Source organism: Myodes glareolus, chromosome 18 (genome assembly GCF_982192425.1).
Source record: "Myodes glareolus chromosome 18, mMyoGla1.1, whole genome shotgun sequence".
In the NCBI taxonomy this organism is placed as follows: Eukaryota; Metazoa; Chordata; class Mammalia; order Rodentia; family Cricetidae; genus Myodes; species Myodes glareolus.
Genome location: NC_142043.1, coordinates 61,171,030 through 61,183,228, shown reverse-complemented (window position 1 = coordinate 61,183,228; position 12,199 = coordinate 61,171,030). Strand labels below are relative to the sequence as shown.

At 45.1% G+C, this 12,199-nt stretch overlaps 2 protein-coding genes across 5 annotated transcripts in view; one reads left to right on the top strand and one right to left on the bottom strand.

Moving 5' to 3' along the window:
• Positions 1-5,628, bottom strand: part of Mcm3ap (minichromosome maintenance complex component 3 associated protein) — a 51,972-nt gene extending 46,344 nt beyond the window's left edge. For 2 of the 3 annotated variants that reach the window (XM_048451428.3, XM_048451429.3), the window contains exons 1-3: positions 5,211-5,628; positions 3,516-4,835; positions 3,066-3,289 (exon numbers count right to left, since the gene is read on the bottom strand). In XM_048451428.3, the coding sequence (XP_048307385.3) occupies positions 3,066-3,289; positions 3,516-4,728 (1,437 nt within the window). In that variant the 5' untranslated portion in view covers positions 4,729-4,835; positions 5,211-5,628. The remainder of the gene's footprint in view (positions 1-3,065; positions 3,290-3,515; positions 4,836-5,210) is intronic. The other variant, XM_048451430.3, reaches the window with a different exon arrangement.
• Ybey (ybeY metalloendoribonuclease) lies at positions 5,627-12,083 on the top strand. Of its 2 annotated transcripts, XM_048451431.3 has the most exons (5): positions 5,627-5,733; positions 6,243-6,495; positions 8,160-8,288; positions 9,835-9,903; positions 11,232-12,083. In XM_048451431.3, the coding sequence occupies exons 2-5, from the start codon at positions 6,286-6,288 to the stop codon at positions 11,316-11,318; spliced, it is 495 nt and encodes a 164-aa protein (XP_048307388.3). In that variant the 5' UTR covers positions 5,627-5,733; positions 6,243-6,285; the 3' UTR covers positions 11,319-12,083. The 2 variants fall into 2 exon arrangements, with proteins under 2 accessions (XP_048307388.3, XP_087754390.1); XM_087898264.1 differs by lacking the exon at positions 9,835-9,903.
• Positions 12,084-12,199: the final 116 nt, after the last annotated feature.

Sequence of the window (12,199 nt, the reverse complement as noted above, 5' to 3'; positions counted from 1 at the left end):
TAACATTTTTCAAAATGTAGATCATAAGATATAGCAGCTCACTGGGCAGTGGTGGCACACACCTTTAATCCCAGCACTTGGGAGGCAGAGGCAAATGGATCTCTTGAGTTAGAGGCCAGTCTGGTCTATAGAGTGAGTTCCAGGACAGCCAGGGCTGTTACACACAGAAACCTTGTCTTGAAAATCAAACAAACAAACAACAACAACAACAAAAGCTGTATGAGTCCCACATACATGTAATACCTAGAGAAAAACAGAAGTAACCAAAGGTTGGTCAGAGTAATGAAATACTACTTAGTGGTTATAGAATTTCTGCTTGGGATAATGAGAACATTCTGGAAACAGACAGTACTATGATTGCCAAGCATGGTAGTATATACCTTCAATCAGACCACTCAGGAAAAGAAAAAAAATCAAAGGTTCTAGGCCAGGGCCTGGAGCAATGGCTCAGTGATTATGAGCACTGGCTGCTCTTCCAGAGGACCCAGATTCAATTCCCAGCACCCACAATATGGCTCAAAATCATCTCTAACTCTAGCTCTAAGGGATTCAACATCCTCTTCTGTCCTCCACAGGGACCAAACATGCATGTAGTGCAGATATACATATAGGCAAAATACTTACACACAAATAAGTTTTTCAAATTGTCTTAAAGTTCTAGACCAGTTTAGTCTAAGAATACGCATGTCAAAAACAGTGACTATGATGCACATAATTATGACTATAAACTTTTATTAATTTGTAATCAATATGAAGAAATAAACAATAAAATCCATAAAACACTATGTTCTGGCACAAAAATTTTATTCTCAGAGATTTGAATAAAGGACAAAAACTATTCCAAAATATATGACGAGGCTGGGTACAGTGGTACATACACGTAATCCAAGCACTTGGCTAGCCAGGTGGTGGTGGCACAGGCCTTTAATCCCAGCCTTGATTCCAGGTTCTCTGAGTTCAAGGCCAGCCTGGTCTACAGAGTGAGTTAAAGGATAGAGAGGACTACAAAGAGAAATCCTGTCTCAAAAAAAAAACAAAAATAAATAAATAAATAACAATTTCAAGCTGGGTAACACACCAAGCTATAGAGAGATCAGCCATGCAGCAAGACCACATCTTAAAACACAGCTTAGAGGTAAAAGACTTGCCTTGCACGCTGAAGGCCCACTCAGTCCCTAGCACTGAAGCAGGGGAGAACCTCCAGAGCAAGACCCAGCCTCAAAAAGAAAACTAAAAATAAAACTCAAAAACAGAGAAAGCCGAGTAAGTAAGTAAACAAGACAGAGCAAAACATTATGTAGTATTTTGGTTCACATTCTGGCTCAGACTTTCTATTAATTTCAGAAAATACCAACAGTTAGTTGTATGCAATGGAACATGCCTGTCTAGTCCTGAACTACTCCACAGGCTAAGGCAAGAGCCCAGCAATTCAAAATGAGTCTGGGCAATACAGCAATACCCTGTCTCTTAAAAAATAATTAATCAAAGTTGTAAGCTGAGAATAGCAGCACATACCTACTATCCCAGTACTTGGGAGGTAGAAGCAGGAAGACAGAGCAGGGACTACATACAGGGATGCTTCCAGAAACAAAAGAGGAGCAAAAAAAGCAATGAGGGCCAGTCAGATATCTCAGCAAGTAAAGGCACTTAACCCAAGTTTAAGACCTCGAGCCCCCAAAAAGGTAGGAGAAAAGTGACTCCACAAAAGTTGTCCTCTGACCTCCAGGCATTTGTCTCTGACCCTACATACCACTCATGCAAAGATTAATAAATAGATAGATAAAATTTAAGCTATGAAAACATGCTTTCTCCTTCTTAAATTCTTATATGATTTAATCTTTCTACAAGAATATTTAGAAAAATAGCAAAGATATAAAGTCCCACAAGGTGAAACCACACAGAAAGTGCTTTACGTATACACTGGAAACTGGCCACAAACCCAACAGCTTTTCCTAGGTAATAGGATTCAAAGAGAGACTTCCTTTTCTCTGTATTGCTTGAATGTCTACACTAATCATGAACTTATCCAAATGAAATAAATAAAAATCAGAGAACCCGAGCTTGGAAAAGTACTCCGCAGCTACACGTGACTCTCAAGGTTTTCAAAAGAACCCGACTCCACTTGCGCCCACTCACATTCCCCAGAAAACTTTGCTCTACAGAGACCTCAGACACGCACACCCTAAGTCAGGAAAGTAAACACCATCGCAACCTCAAGTGAAGAATGAGATTCTTAAAAAATTATTTCAGTAGACATATCTACTATGGGATATAGATATATAATACGTATAATATATATGTATATGTAATACATATTATACACAATATACATACAATATGTAAAATATACATATTACATATCATATTTCATTATGTCATTTTATGCACTTGCTTCCTTCCCTTACTCCACCCCTGCGCTCCTGTTGGTTATTTCCCTACATTCCCCGAAACAGTCTTCCTTCTGTTTCCACATCACATGTCCATTACCTTCGTCATCCTCTCCTGCCCCTCTTTTAAGATCCCTTTTCTAACTTCATGACCCACGCCCCCCCCCCATACACACACACAATCTTAAACTTCGGATGAGATAATTAAAGAGAAAAGAATGCGATACCTGAGTGCTTTCCCTATAGTGTATCAAGCAAACCACTTAGGGATGAAAAGGGGGAAAGTTTAAAAGGCACAAAAGTTGAAGTTGCAGAGAGAGTCAGCAGTTAGGAGCACTGGTTGCTCTTCCAGAGGACTGGATTGTATTCCCAGTACCCACACAACAGCTTACAACCATCTGTAACTCCAGTTCCAGGGGAACTAAGCCCTCTTCTGTCCTCTAGGGCAACAGGCATTCAAGTGGTGCACAGACAAGCATGCAGACAGACACCCAAAAACATAAAATAAAAATAATTAAAAGAATCTTAAGAGACCAGGTTGAGGCCTCAGAACAGCAGCTCAGTGGTACAGTGCCTGTGTAGTGTGCTCCAAGCACTGGGTTTGATCGTCTGCACGAGGGGAAAACACGTCCCTGAGTTCAAATCTGGAGTACCAAGAGGTAAGATGGGAATACTCACGTGATCAAAAAAATGCACCACTGCCAGCTTTTTGCTGCGCCGGGTGAAGATCCGCTGTACTTTGGCGATTTTGCCGAAGTGGTTCTCCAGAATGGTCCTGTTGTTGAGATAGTCGGGGATGTTCTTACACTGGATGGCTGTGGACTCTAAGGAAGACAAGCCCCCGAGACTGTCTGTGCTCTCACTCCTTTTGCTCTGGCGCCCAGATGCTCCCCTGAGGGAATCTAGAAAGTCAGAAGGCAGACATGTAAGTTTGTGGGGTATAGCACGTCCAAGCACAAGGAGTTGCTACTGTGTAAAAGCAAAGTAAATGCTCACGGATGGAAGGCCGGCCCTAAAGCGCTGTAAGGATCTCCAGTGTTTTGGTGGGGACTTACACTAAGCCAACACCGGGAAAAGGACAAGAGCGCGACAGCAAGGTGTCCTGTGCCGTGCACATCTAGAACTCACCTTCTTTTTCATCTCTACCTTCTGCCTCTTCCTCTTTACTCACAGCAGGAAGCCGGGGAGGTACCAGGGCAGACTGATTTCCTCCTGGGATGGGCATGTGGTCACTTTCCCCAGATTCCACAAAGCCAGTTTCCTTTTTAGATTCCTTGCTGCCCAGGCGACCTACTTCTTTATTGCTCTTGAAGACATCCTGTATCGTCCGACCAAACAAAGTGCCTCCGCGGGGTCTATTTAGGCGGACGGGTCGTTTATCTGGGGGATGGTCGCCCCGGGACAGGGGGTCTGAATCTTCTGCCATCTCGTGGCAGTGTCTCCTTGGGGAGCGATCCTGGTCCTCTTTCCTTTTTAGTCCTTTCATGGGGGTAGGAAGCGGCTCCACCAGAGAAATGGCTTCCTCACATCCTTGATGGATACCTGCTTTGTTGCCTGGGAAGTGCTCCCCCAAGGATCCAGATGACATAGGGAAAGTGGTGAAACCAGTATTCGAACTTCCAAATACTGACTTAGGTCCCCTCTTCTCTTCCTCCACACTCTGGTTGGGCAAAGGATGGATAAGGGCAGATGTTGTATTACTATTAGCTGGCTTTGAAAAGACAAAATTTGAACTAGTCACTGAACTACTTGTCGCCTGAGGAAAAGGAAAGGGGGTCAGGCCTCCAGAGGCACTACTAACAGGCTGGGAAAACTTGAAAAAGCCAGACGCAGCTTGATTCTGGGTTTTCTCTGGCTCTGACTCCGCCCCCAGGATTGGTCTGAATACTGCATTTTCCAGAGGTTTAAATTTGAAATCTGTTTTCCTAAAACCAGAGCTTGCTACTTCTCCAGTCTCTGGCCCAAAAGAAGAACCGCTTGGGAAAACCCCAACGCTAGAGGGTGATTTAAAACTAAATCCTGTATTTCCCGACGCAGATGAACTTGAAGGCCCAGAGGTAGCTGGAAAGGAAGGTGTGGATTCAAGACTAGTAAACAGTCCAGCACTAGAGGTTTGGGTAAGTCCAAACGTTGGCAATGAGGAAGAATGACTTATTCCAGAGGGTGCTGCAAAGCTCGATACCTGTGAAAATCCAAGGTTCTTGCTCAGCGTGGCATTTTGTCCAAAAAGGGAAGGCTGGCCAAATCGAAATGGTGACTTCGTCTGGAATGTTCCTGTGGTACTAGAAGATACTGCAAAAGCACTGGGCTGCTTCCCAATGAAGGGGTTCCCTGGGTTCATCTTCAAGCCAATTATTGGAAGGCAATCAATACAGTCTGTCCACAACTAGCTCTCTTCCTTAAACTGCCTGTTGCCTGGGGAAGTTCTCCTTCATCCCTCAGGATAACCTAAAAAACAAAAGTTCAGAACATTCCAGCACATTGTTACAAGTCTTAAATCGCGAATACTCTAAGGATAATTTAAAAGGCACGTTCACAATGGACCAACCACTCAGAACCAATAGGTTCTTCCTGTTTTGGACACAGAGTAAGAAAGTACAAATAAATTACTGTGTAATTGGAGGTTTAAAGTTTTTTTTGTTTTGTTTTGTTTTAAGACAAGGTCTCAGCCCAGGCTTGCATCAAACTTATTATATACTGTCAAGCATAGTTTTACGTTCCTTTCTCCTGCCTTGGTTTCCCAACAGCTGGGATCACAGGCGTGCCCCACCAGATCTAGCTAAGGCTAAAAATCTCAGCATTAAGACGGAAAACATCACTTACGCCTGATTCTTGCGATCTCCAAGGCCAGAGAATTATAGCGTAATACTGTTAAAATGCCACCGTTCTGATTTTCTACCATCTCATCTTTCTCCCAGTAACTCGAACTTGAGATGCCTTGACCTGGCCTAGACTTAAGTTTTGTTGCCTTCGCCGGCAGCTCTTAGAAAACGGGTGGCAGGGACTACAGAGATCTTCGTGCGAAGATGGCGAAGCCAGGGCTTAACCAACTCGGCAAGAACGCAGTGAACCACGGAGGCCGCCGCAGGAGCGTTTCCACCAGATATCGTCCTGTCACGAGCGCCGATGTTCATTCACAGAAAGCATCCGTTCACCACCAGGCCCACCGCACTATGGGTTCACTACAGACCACTGGGACCGTCCCTTAGATGTGTGCGGCGGAAGACAAATTCGTCGGACCGACTTCCGGTCCTCCGCATCCGCCTTCCGCTCTCTTGGGTGTGCTGCTATTGATCTTCCGGCAGGAGAGCTATCTGGTTCCCAGCTTCCCACGTTACCTGCTTCGGTAAGTGTGCGACGATTTCTCCTTGTGCGGCGTAGAAACACCATGCTTGTGTATGAATCCACCCTCCCGAGTGTCGGAGAGACCCTGGACCCACAGAGACCCCATCTTTTCACCCTTACCTGGTTCTACACGATAGCAACTGTCCCAAACTGCCTTATGCCCGCACACTGTGCCCAGCCTACCCTGTTTCATAGTTTCCTATGGTAAATGTAAATTCCCTGACAAGTGCCGATGGATTCCACCAAATAAAATTTTTGTTTGTCTGTTTTGGTTTAGTTGTTTGTTTCTCAGACGGTTTCTTTGTGTGGCCCTGGCTGTCTGGAACTAACTCTGTAGACCAGAGCTTGAAGTCAGAGATCCGCCTACCTCTGTCTCCTGAGTGCTGAGATTAAAGGCGTGCGCCCCCACCACCCAGAAATAAAATTGATTTATTGTGAGTGTGTATGTAATTTTTACATAATTTATCACTTTCTAATACTGACGGGTCTTTTCTCGAACTTCAACCACAGGTTTCTTCCAATCATTTTTAAGGGGCTGGATGTTCTTCCCAAAATGAGTTTGGTGATTAAAAATCTGCAGCGGGTGGTCCCCATCAGAAGAGTGCCACTTCGCGGCAGGATGAATGTGGTCAGGAGTATTTTAGGAGTGAAGGATTTTGACGTGGGGATCATCTGTGTTGACAACAAGCGTATTCAGCACATTAATAGGATCTACAGGAAGAAAAACGTCCCAACTGATGTGTTGTCTTTCCCATTCCATGAGGTAAAAGAATATGTTCCTCACATGTAGCCTACCTTTCTTCTAGAAGAGTTCTTGTTAGTTACAGATATGGTTTTGGAATTTTTCAAAATAATGCATTGACGTCTGACCTGGTATACATGCCTTTAATTCCATCTATTCAAGAGGCAAAGGCGACCACAGCTTTGTGAGCTCAAGGCCAGCCTTGGTCTACCTGGTTAGTTCAAGGCCAGACAGGACTACATAATAAGCCCCTGTCTGAGCCAGGCAATAGTGGCCCAGTCCTTTAATACCAGCACTTGGGAGACAGAGGCAGAGGCAGGTGGATCTCTGAGCTCAAGGCAAGGCTGGTCTACAGAGTGAGTTCTGGGATAGCCAGGCATATACAGAGAAACCTTATCTTGGAAAAACTTCAAAACAAAACAAAAAACCCTGTAGCAATCACTATTCTCTAGTGTCACAGAACATATGGAATGAATCTCTTTGTGTTTGGGGGTAGAAGAATTTATTGTCATGGACTTACAGGCTGCAGTCCAATAATCCAACAGTGGCTAGCCCTGAATGAAAAGTCCAAGAATGTAGTAGCTGCCCACAAGGCTGGGTGTCTCCACTGGTCTTCAGTAGATGCTAGAATCCTGAAGAGGTCAGCTCCAAGGCCAGCGAAGGAGTCAGTGTGCTGACAGGGCAAGGACAAACAGGCAAAGAACAAAACCTTGCTTCTTCCATGTCCTTATAGAGGCTTCCAGAAGACGGTGTGGCTTAGATTAGAGGTGTGTCTTCTCACTTCAAGATCTGGACTAAAATCATGTGTCTTCCAGCTCGAGATCTGGATCACAGGTGTACCCTCCATTTCTGGATTGTCATTCAGTCCAGATAGTCAAGTTGACAACCAAGACTGTCACAAGACTCTGTCTCAGAAACAAGCAAATAAAAACAAAAGAAGTGAAGCAATATGACCTGTAACCCATGCCCGTTAAGTATGTCTGTCCCTAAACATCACAATTCCTCTATGCAGGGGCCACCTTCCCTTCCTCTGTGCTGTCAGGGAATTCAAATAAGCGCCTTTCAAATTGTAAGTGTACCTCAGTAGTGAATGCTGGGTTAGAAAAATGCAAAGTAAAAAGTGGTAAAGTTTCAACAGATACCTTGTGATAGCTACAAGTAGCTACATGACATAAACACCTTTACCCTTCGTTAGCCGCATAAATTGGAACAATCCTTTGGGAAAGCAAATTGATAGTTAGCAGTGCTTCAAAGACTTAAAATGTGTATGTCATAATCTACCCATGTCACACCTACAGAACTGAGAGGCCAAAGCATGAAGAAGGTACAGTGTAACGTGATTTCCTTAATAGGAAGAAAATGGAGGCAGGCAAATGGGAAAGAACGTAATTGTGTCCATATGCCAACTTAACGATATAGAATGTGAATTACTTTGGTAGGGATAGAAGAAATGGAATAATTTGGTGAGATCAAAGCATGTGAGGGCCATTGTGTGTAATAACTATGCAGTCCGCAGTCCACCTCCTCGGCCTCTTTGATGGTCTTTAGCCTCCATCACGTGGTTTGAGCATCTGAGCATCCATCTTGTGGTCAAGAGTTTGATGTCCCCTGCTGGGCAAGTGGGCCGAGTCCTTGTGGTTAGGCTACTGTTTGCAAGGCCTCCAACTCTATTTCCTCATTTTCAGAATCTGAAAGCAGGGGAATTTCCTCAGCCACAGTCGCCAGATGATTATAATTTGGGAGATGTTTTCCTAGGTGTGGAGTATATCTTCCAGCAGTGCAGAGAAAATGAAGATTTCTATGACATCCTAACGGTAAGTGGGGATGCAAAATCACATATATTCACTAACAAAGCCATAGAGAAGGCTGAGAAGGGTACGCTAGTATCCACAGGTACCATTGTATTATAAATTAGCAATTGTCAGCCCTGTTCCCACCTTCCCCTGTCTTGTATTTAGTCACTCCTTGCTGCTTAACTTTTTTTTCTTAAAGAGATGTAGGCTCAAGCTGGAGGGATGGCTCAGTGGTTAATAGGATGCACTGTTCTTCCAGAGAGCCTGAGTTCTATTCCCAGCACCCATGGGGTGTTTGACAGCTGCCTGGAACTCCAGCTCCAGGGAACCTGGTGTCCTCTTCTGGCTCCCAGGGCATCTGTACTCGTTTGTACATACACAGACACTACGTACAATTTTAAAATAATAAATAAATGAATGAAAAGATATGGAGTCACTACATTGCCCAGGCTGGTCTTGACTTCTTTGGTCCAATCAGTCCTTCCCCTCAGCCTTCTAGATCTGAGACTACAGACATAAGCCACCCTTCCCTCCTGCTTAGTTCTAATTGGATAGCCGAAACTACCCTGCCAAGGACAGTCAACTCTCTTTACCTGTGCACAGTCCCAAGCAGTGATGCTCCACACTAATTAAGTGAACTATGTAAAATGTTCCATGTTATTTCCTCTTAATTTTTTAAAGATTTATTTATTATGTATATAGTGTTCTGCCTGCAGATCACATTATAGATGGTTGTGAGCCACCACGTGGTTGCTGGGAATTGAACTTAGCGTTATGCCTGCGCCATGAGCCCCCAGAGACCACCAGGAGTCTGAGTTTGTTTGCAAAAGCAAAGACCCTTTACTGCAAGCTTGAGTTTGGTCCCTCCATTTGTTCCGACACAGCAGTTGGATCATTGAGCTCAGCTATGGCAGGGTTTTAAGGAGTAAAGGATGAGGGGGTAGGGGAATTCCTGATTCAGATGGGGCTTGAACTCCTGATTGGGACAGAGTGAGGTAACAGAAATCTAGTCAAACAGGTATTGATACTGGCGTTGCTGTAATGAAATTGGTAACCCATATACAGGTTAGGTAAGCTATTCTTAATGTTCTGGAGCATCTAGTACTTGTTTGTCTCAATTCTGATTGTTCCCCTGCAGGGTACTGTCTGTGACTTTTCCTGGTTATTGTAATAATGAGGCCCAGTCCCAGTTTTGTTAGTCTGAGCCTGTCATGGCCTCACTGATGTTAATTTAAGTTTGACCTCTTCACTCAGGAAGTTAACCTCTGAGCCATCTCTCCAGTCCCAAAATGTTCCATTTTAGACAGGAGGGAACTGAGGTTGGAATGTAGCTCAGTGGTGAGCACTTGCCTAGACAGGAGGGAGCTGAGGTTAGAATGTAGCTCAATGGTGAGCACTTGCCTAGATACGAGGGAACTGAGGTGCTTTAACTCCTGCACAGTGAAGTAACTAACTGCCCAGTGTCCTGGCATAAGGCAACTCAGTCTTACAAGGGTAGTCTGTGACCCCCAAGGGGCAGCTTTCTGGTAGATCATCCCCTAAGCTGACTTCTCATTTGCTCTGACAGGTGACAGCCGCCCATGGACTCTGTCACCTTCTGGGCTTCACCCATAACTCTGAGGTCGAGTGGCAAAAGGTAGGAGCAATACCTGTGCAAGGGGCTGTGTGCTATCCACAGATGTAACCCTAACCTCTAGGCATATCCAGCCCCATGCACCCTATGACAAGAAGCAGGATCTATGGCTTCCATCTATCTGGCCTAAACCGATGAGGTAGTAGGTGGTAGTACACACCTTTAGTCCCAGCACTGGGGGAGGGGAGGCAGAGGCAGGAGGATCTCTGTAAGTTCAAGGCCAGTCTGGTCAGAATTCCAGGACAGCCAGTACAACGAAGGAAACCCAGTCTCAAAAAAAAAAAAAAAAAAAAAAAGATAAAGACACTTATATAGTTCTCTGCTGAAAGGAGGCACCTGGAGGGCTGGAGAGATGGCTCAGAGGTTAAGACCACTGCCTGCTCTTCCAAAGGTCCTGAGTTCAATTCCCAGCAACCACATGGTGGCTCACAACTGTCTGTAATGGGGTCTGGTGCCCTCTTCTGGCCTGCAGGCATACACACAGACAGAATGTTGTATACATAATAAATAAATAAATATATAAAAAAAAGAAGGCACCTGGACAAACAGATTAAATATTAAATTCCCTGAAGTGCTAGCTATTATTGATGGGAGTCAAGAGATATTTAATGTTTAGAAAAAAAGAAAATTTCCCTCATCAGTTGGCTACAGGTAATATGAAGTAATGGTTCTTTTGTTTCTAAAGGCTGATAAGTGCCACATTTATGAAGCCCACTATGGCATCTAATAGGCAGGCTTAGGTTATATCTGCAAGCAAATAGTCTATTACTTGAAATGAACTTTAAAAAAAAAGATTCTCTGTTTGTGTACCTTCATGAGTCTATGTGCACCCTGTGTGCAGGTACCTGTAGAGGCCAGAAGAGGGAGTTGATCTCCTGGAACTGGAGTTACAGTGGTTGTGAGCTGCCTGATGTGGATGCTGGGAGCCAAACCCAGGGGATCTGTAAGAGCAGCAAGTGCTCTTAACTGCGAGGCTCTCTCTCCAGCCCCCATGAAGGAACTGTTTTTCTACTTCAATTAAAAGTAGACCCCCTTCTGGCTTTGCTCCCACCCAGTCCTTTCTATGCCCACTCCCTCGCTTTCCCATACTTCCCTGGTCCTCTTGGGTATCCAAGCTTCTCCCCCAACCCTTTGAGGGCCCCCTCTCTGCTGTCCTTACTCCTTTGTAGCTCCTGTCCACCCAGAGCTCTTTCGGTCTCTGTTCAGGTGTTGCCCTTAGACTTGTGTGGTGTTGAGATGGGGGCCTCTGCAGGAGGTACAGGGAGGAGTGTGACTGGGGACAGAAGTCCCAGAAGTGCCCTCTCGTCAGCGTGTGTGCTGCTGTGTTCCAGATGTACAACCAGGAGAAACTGGTGCTGGAGGAACTGAATCGCTGCACCGGAGCCAGCCTCCAGCCCCTGAGCAGGGGCCTCTACTAATGTTCGATACTGTGAGCTAGAGACATTGATGGACAGAGTCCTGCCCCTCCAGAATGGATCTCTGCTGGTCATGCTGCCCTGGGTGACATCGGCCCACACGGAAGCTCAATTCCATGAGTGGAAATTGGCTTCAAGAAGTACCAAAGAGGTGTTGGGTTGGCTCTTGCTCTGTTTAGAAAGCTATCTTAATTATTAGAAACAGCAGTTCTAGGCCATTCCTAAGAGAAGAAACATGTAAGTTCTGAATGCTTCTTTGAGTTTCTAACTATAGAGTTTGGGTGGACTGCCCTGTCTTCCCAAAGTGGATCCCATCTCAGAACATTGAGATGTTCTTCCTAGGAGGATGGGTCCCTGCACAGAAGCAGGCTTGAAAGGGCAAGGCTCCTACCCCAGCCCTCGGACTCTGTGACCTGTACCTTGCTTGCTCCACTCCTAAGAGCTACCACGTGCCCTCACTTTTCTTAAGCCATGGGCTATAGACACCCTAAGAAAGCCTACTGGTCCACAAATCCTGTTGCCCGGGAGCCAGAGATTCAGTCGGGCCCATCTCCAATTCCCTTATGTTTGTTGTTATTGCTTTAAATTTTTTAAATTGAATTGTGTTTATTTGATGTGGGTGTGTATGTGTGGGTGCGCATGTCCCACTGCACGCATGTGTAGGGCAGAGGACAACTGGGGGGAGATGACTCTTCTTCCATGATGTGAGTAGGAGAGGCTGAACTCGGGTGTCAAGCTTGACATAAAGCTTCGGAGCCATACCACTGACATCTCGTTGTTCCTTGTGGTCCTGCTGCTAGGACTCCTCCTATTGGCTGATAGAGGAATGATAATTCTTATAGCCGGAGTTTTTTCTTCGTCCTATCCAGTCCCATTGAACCAGT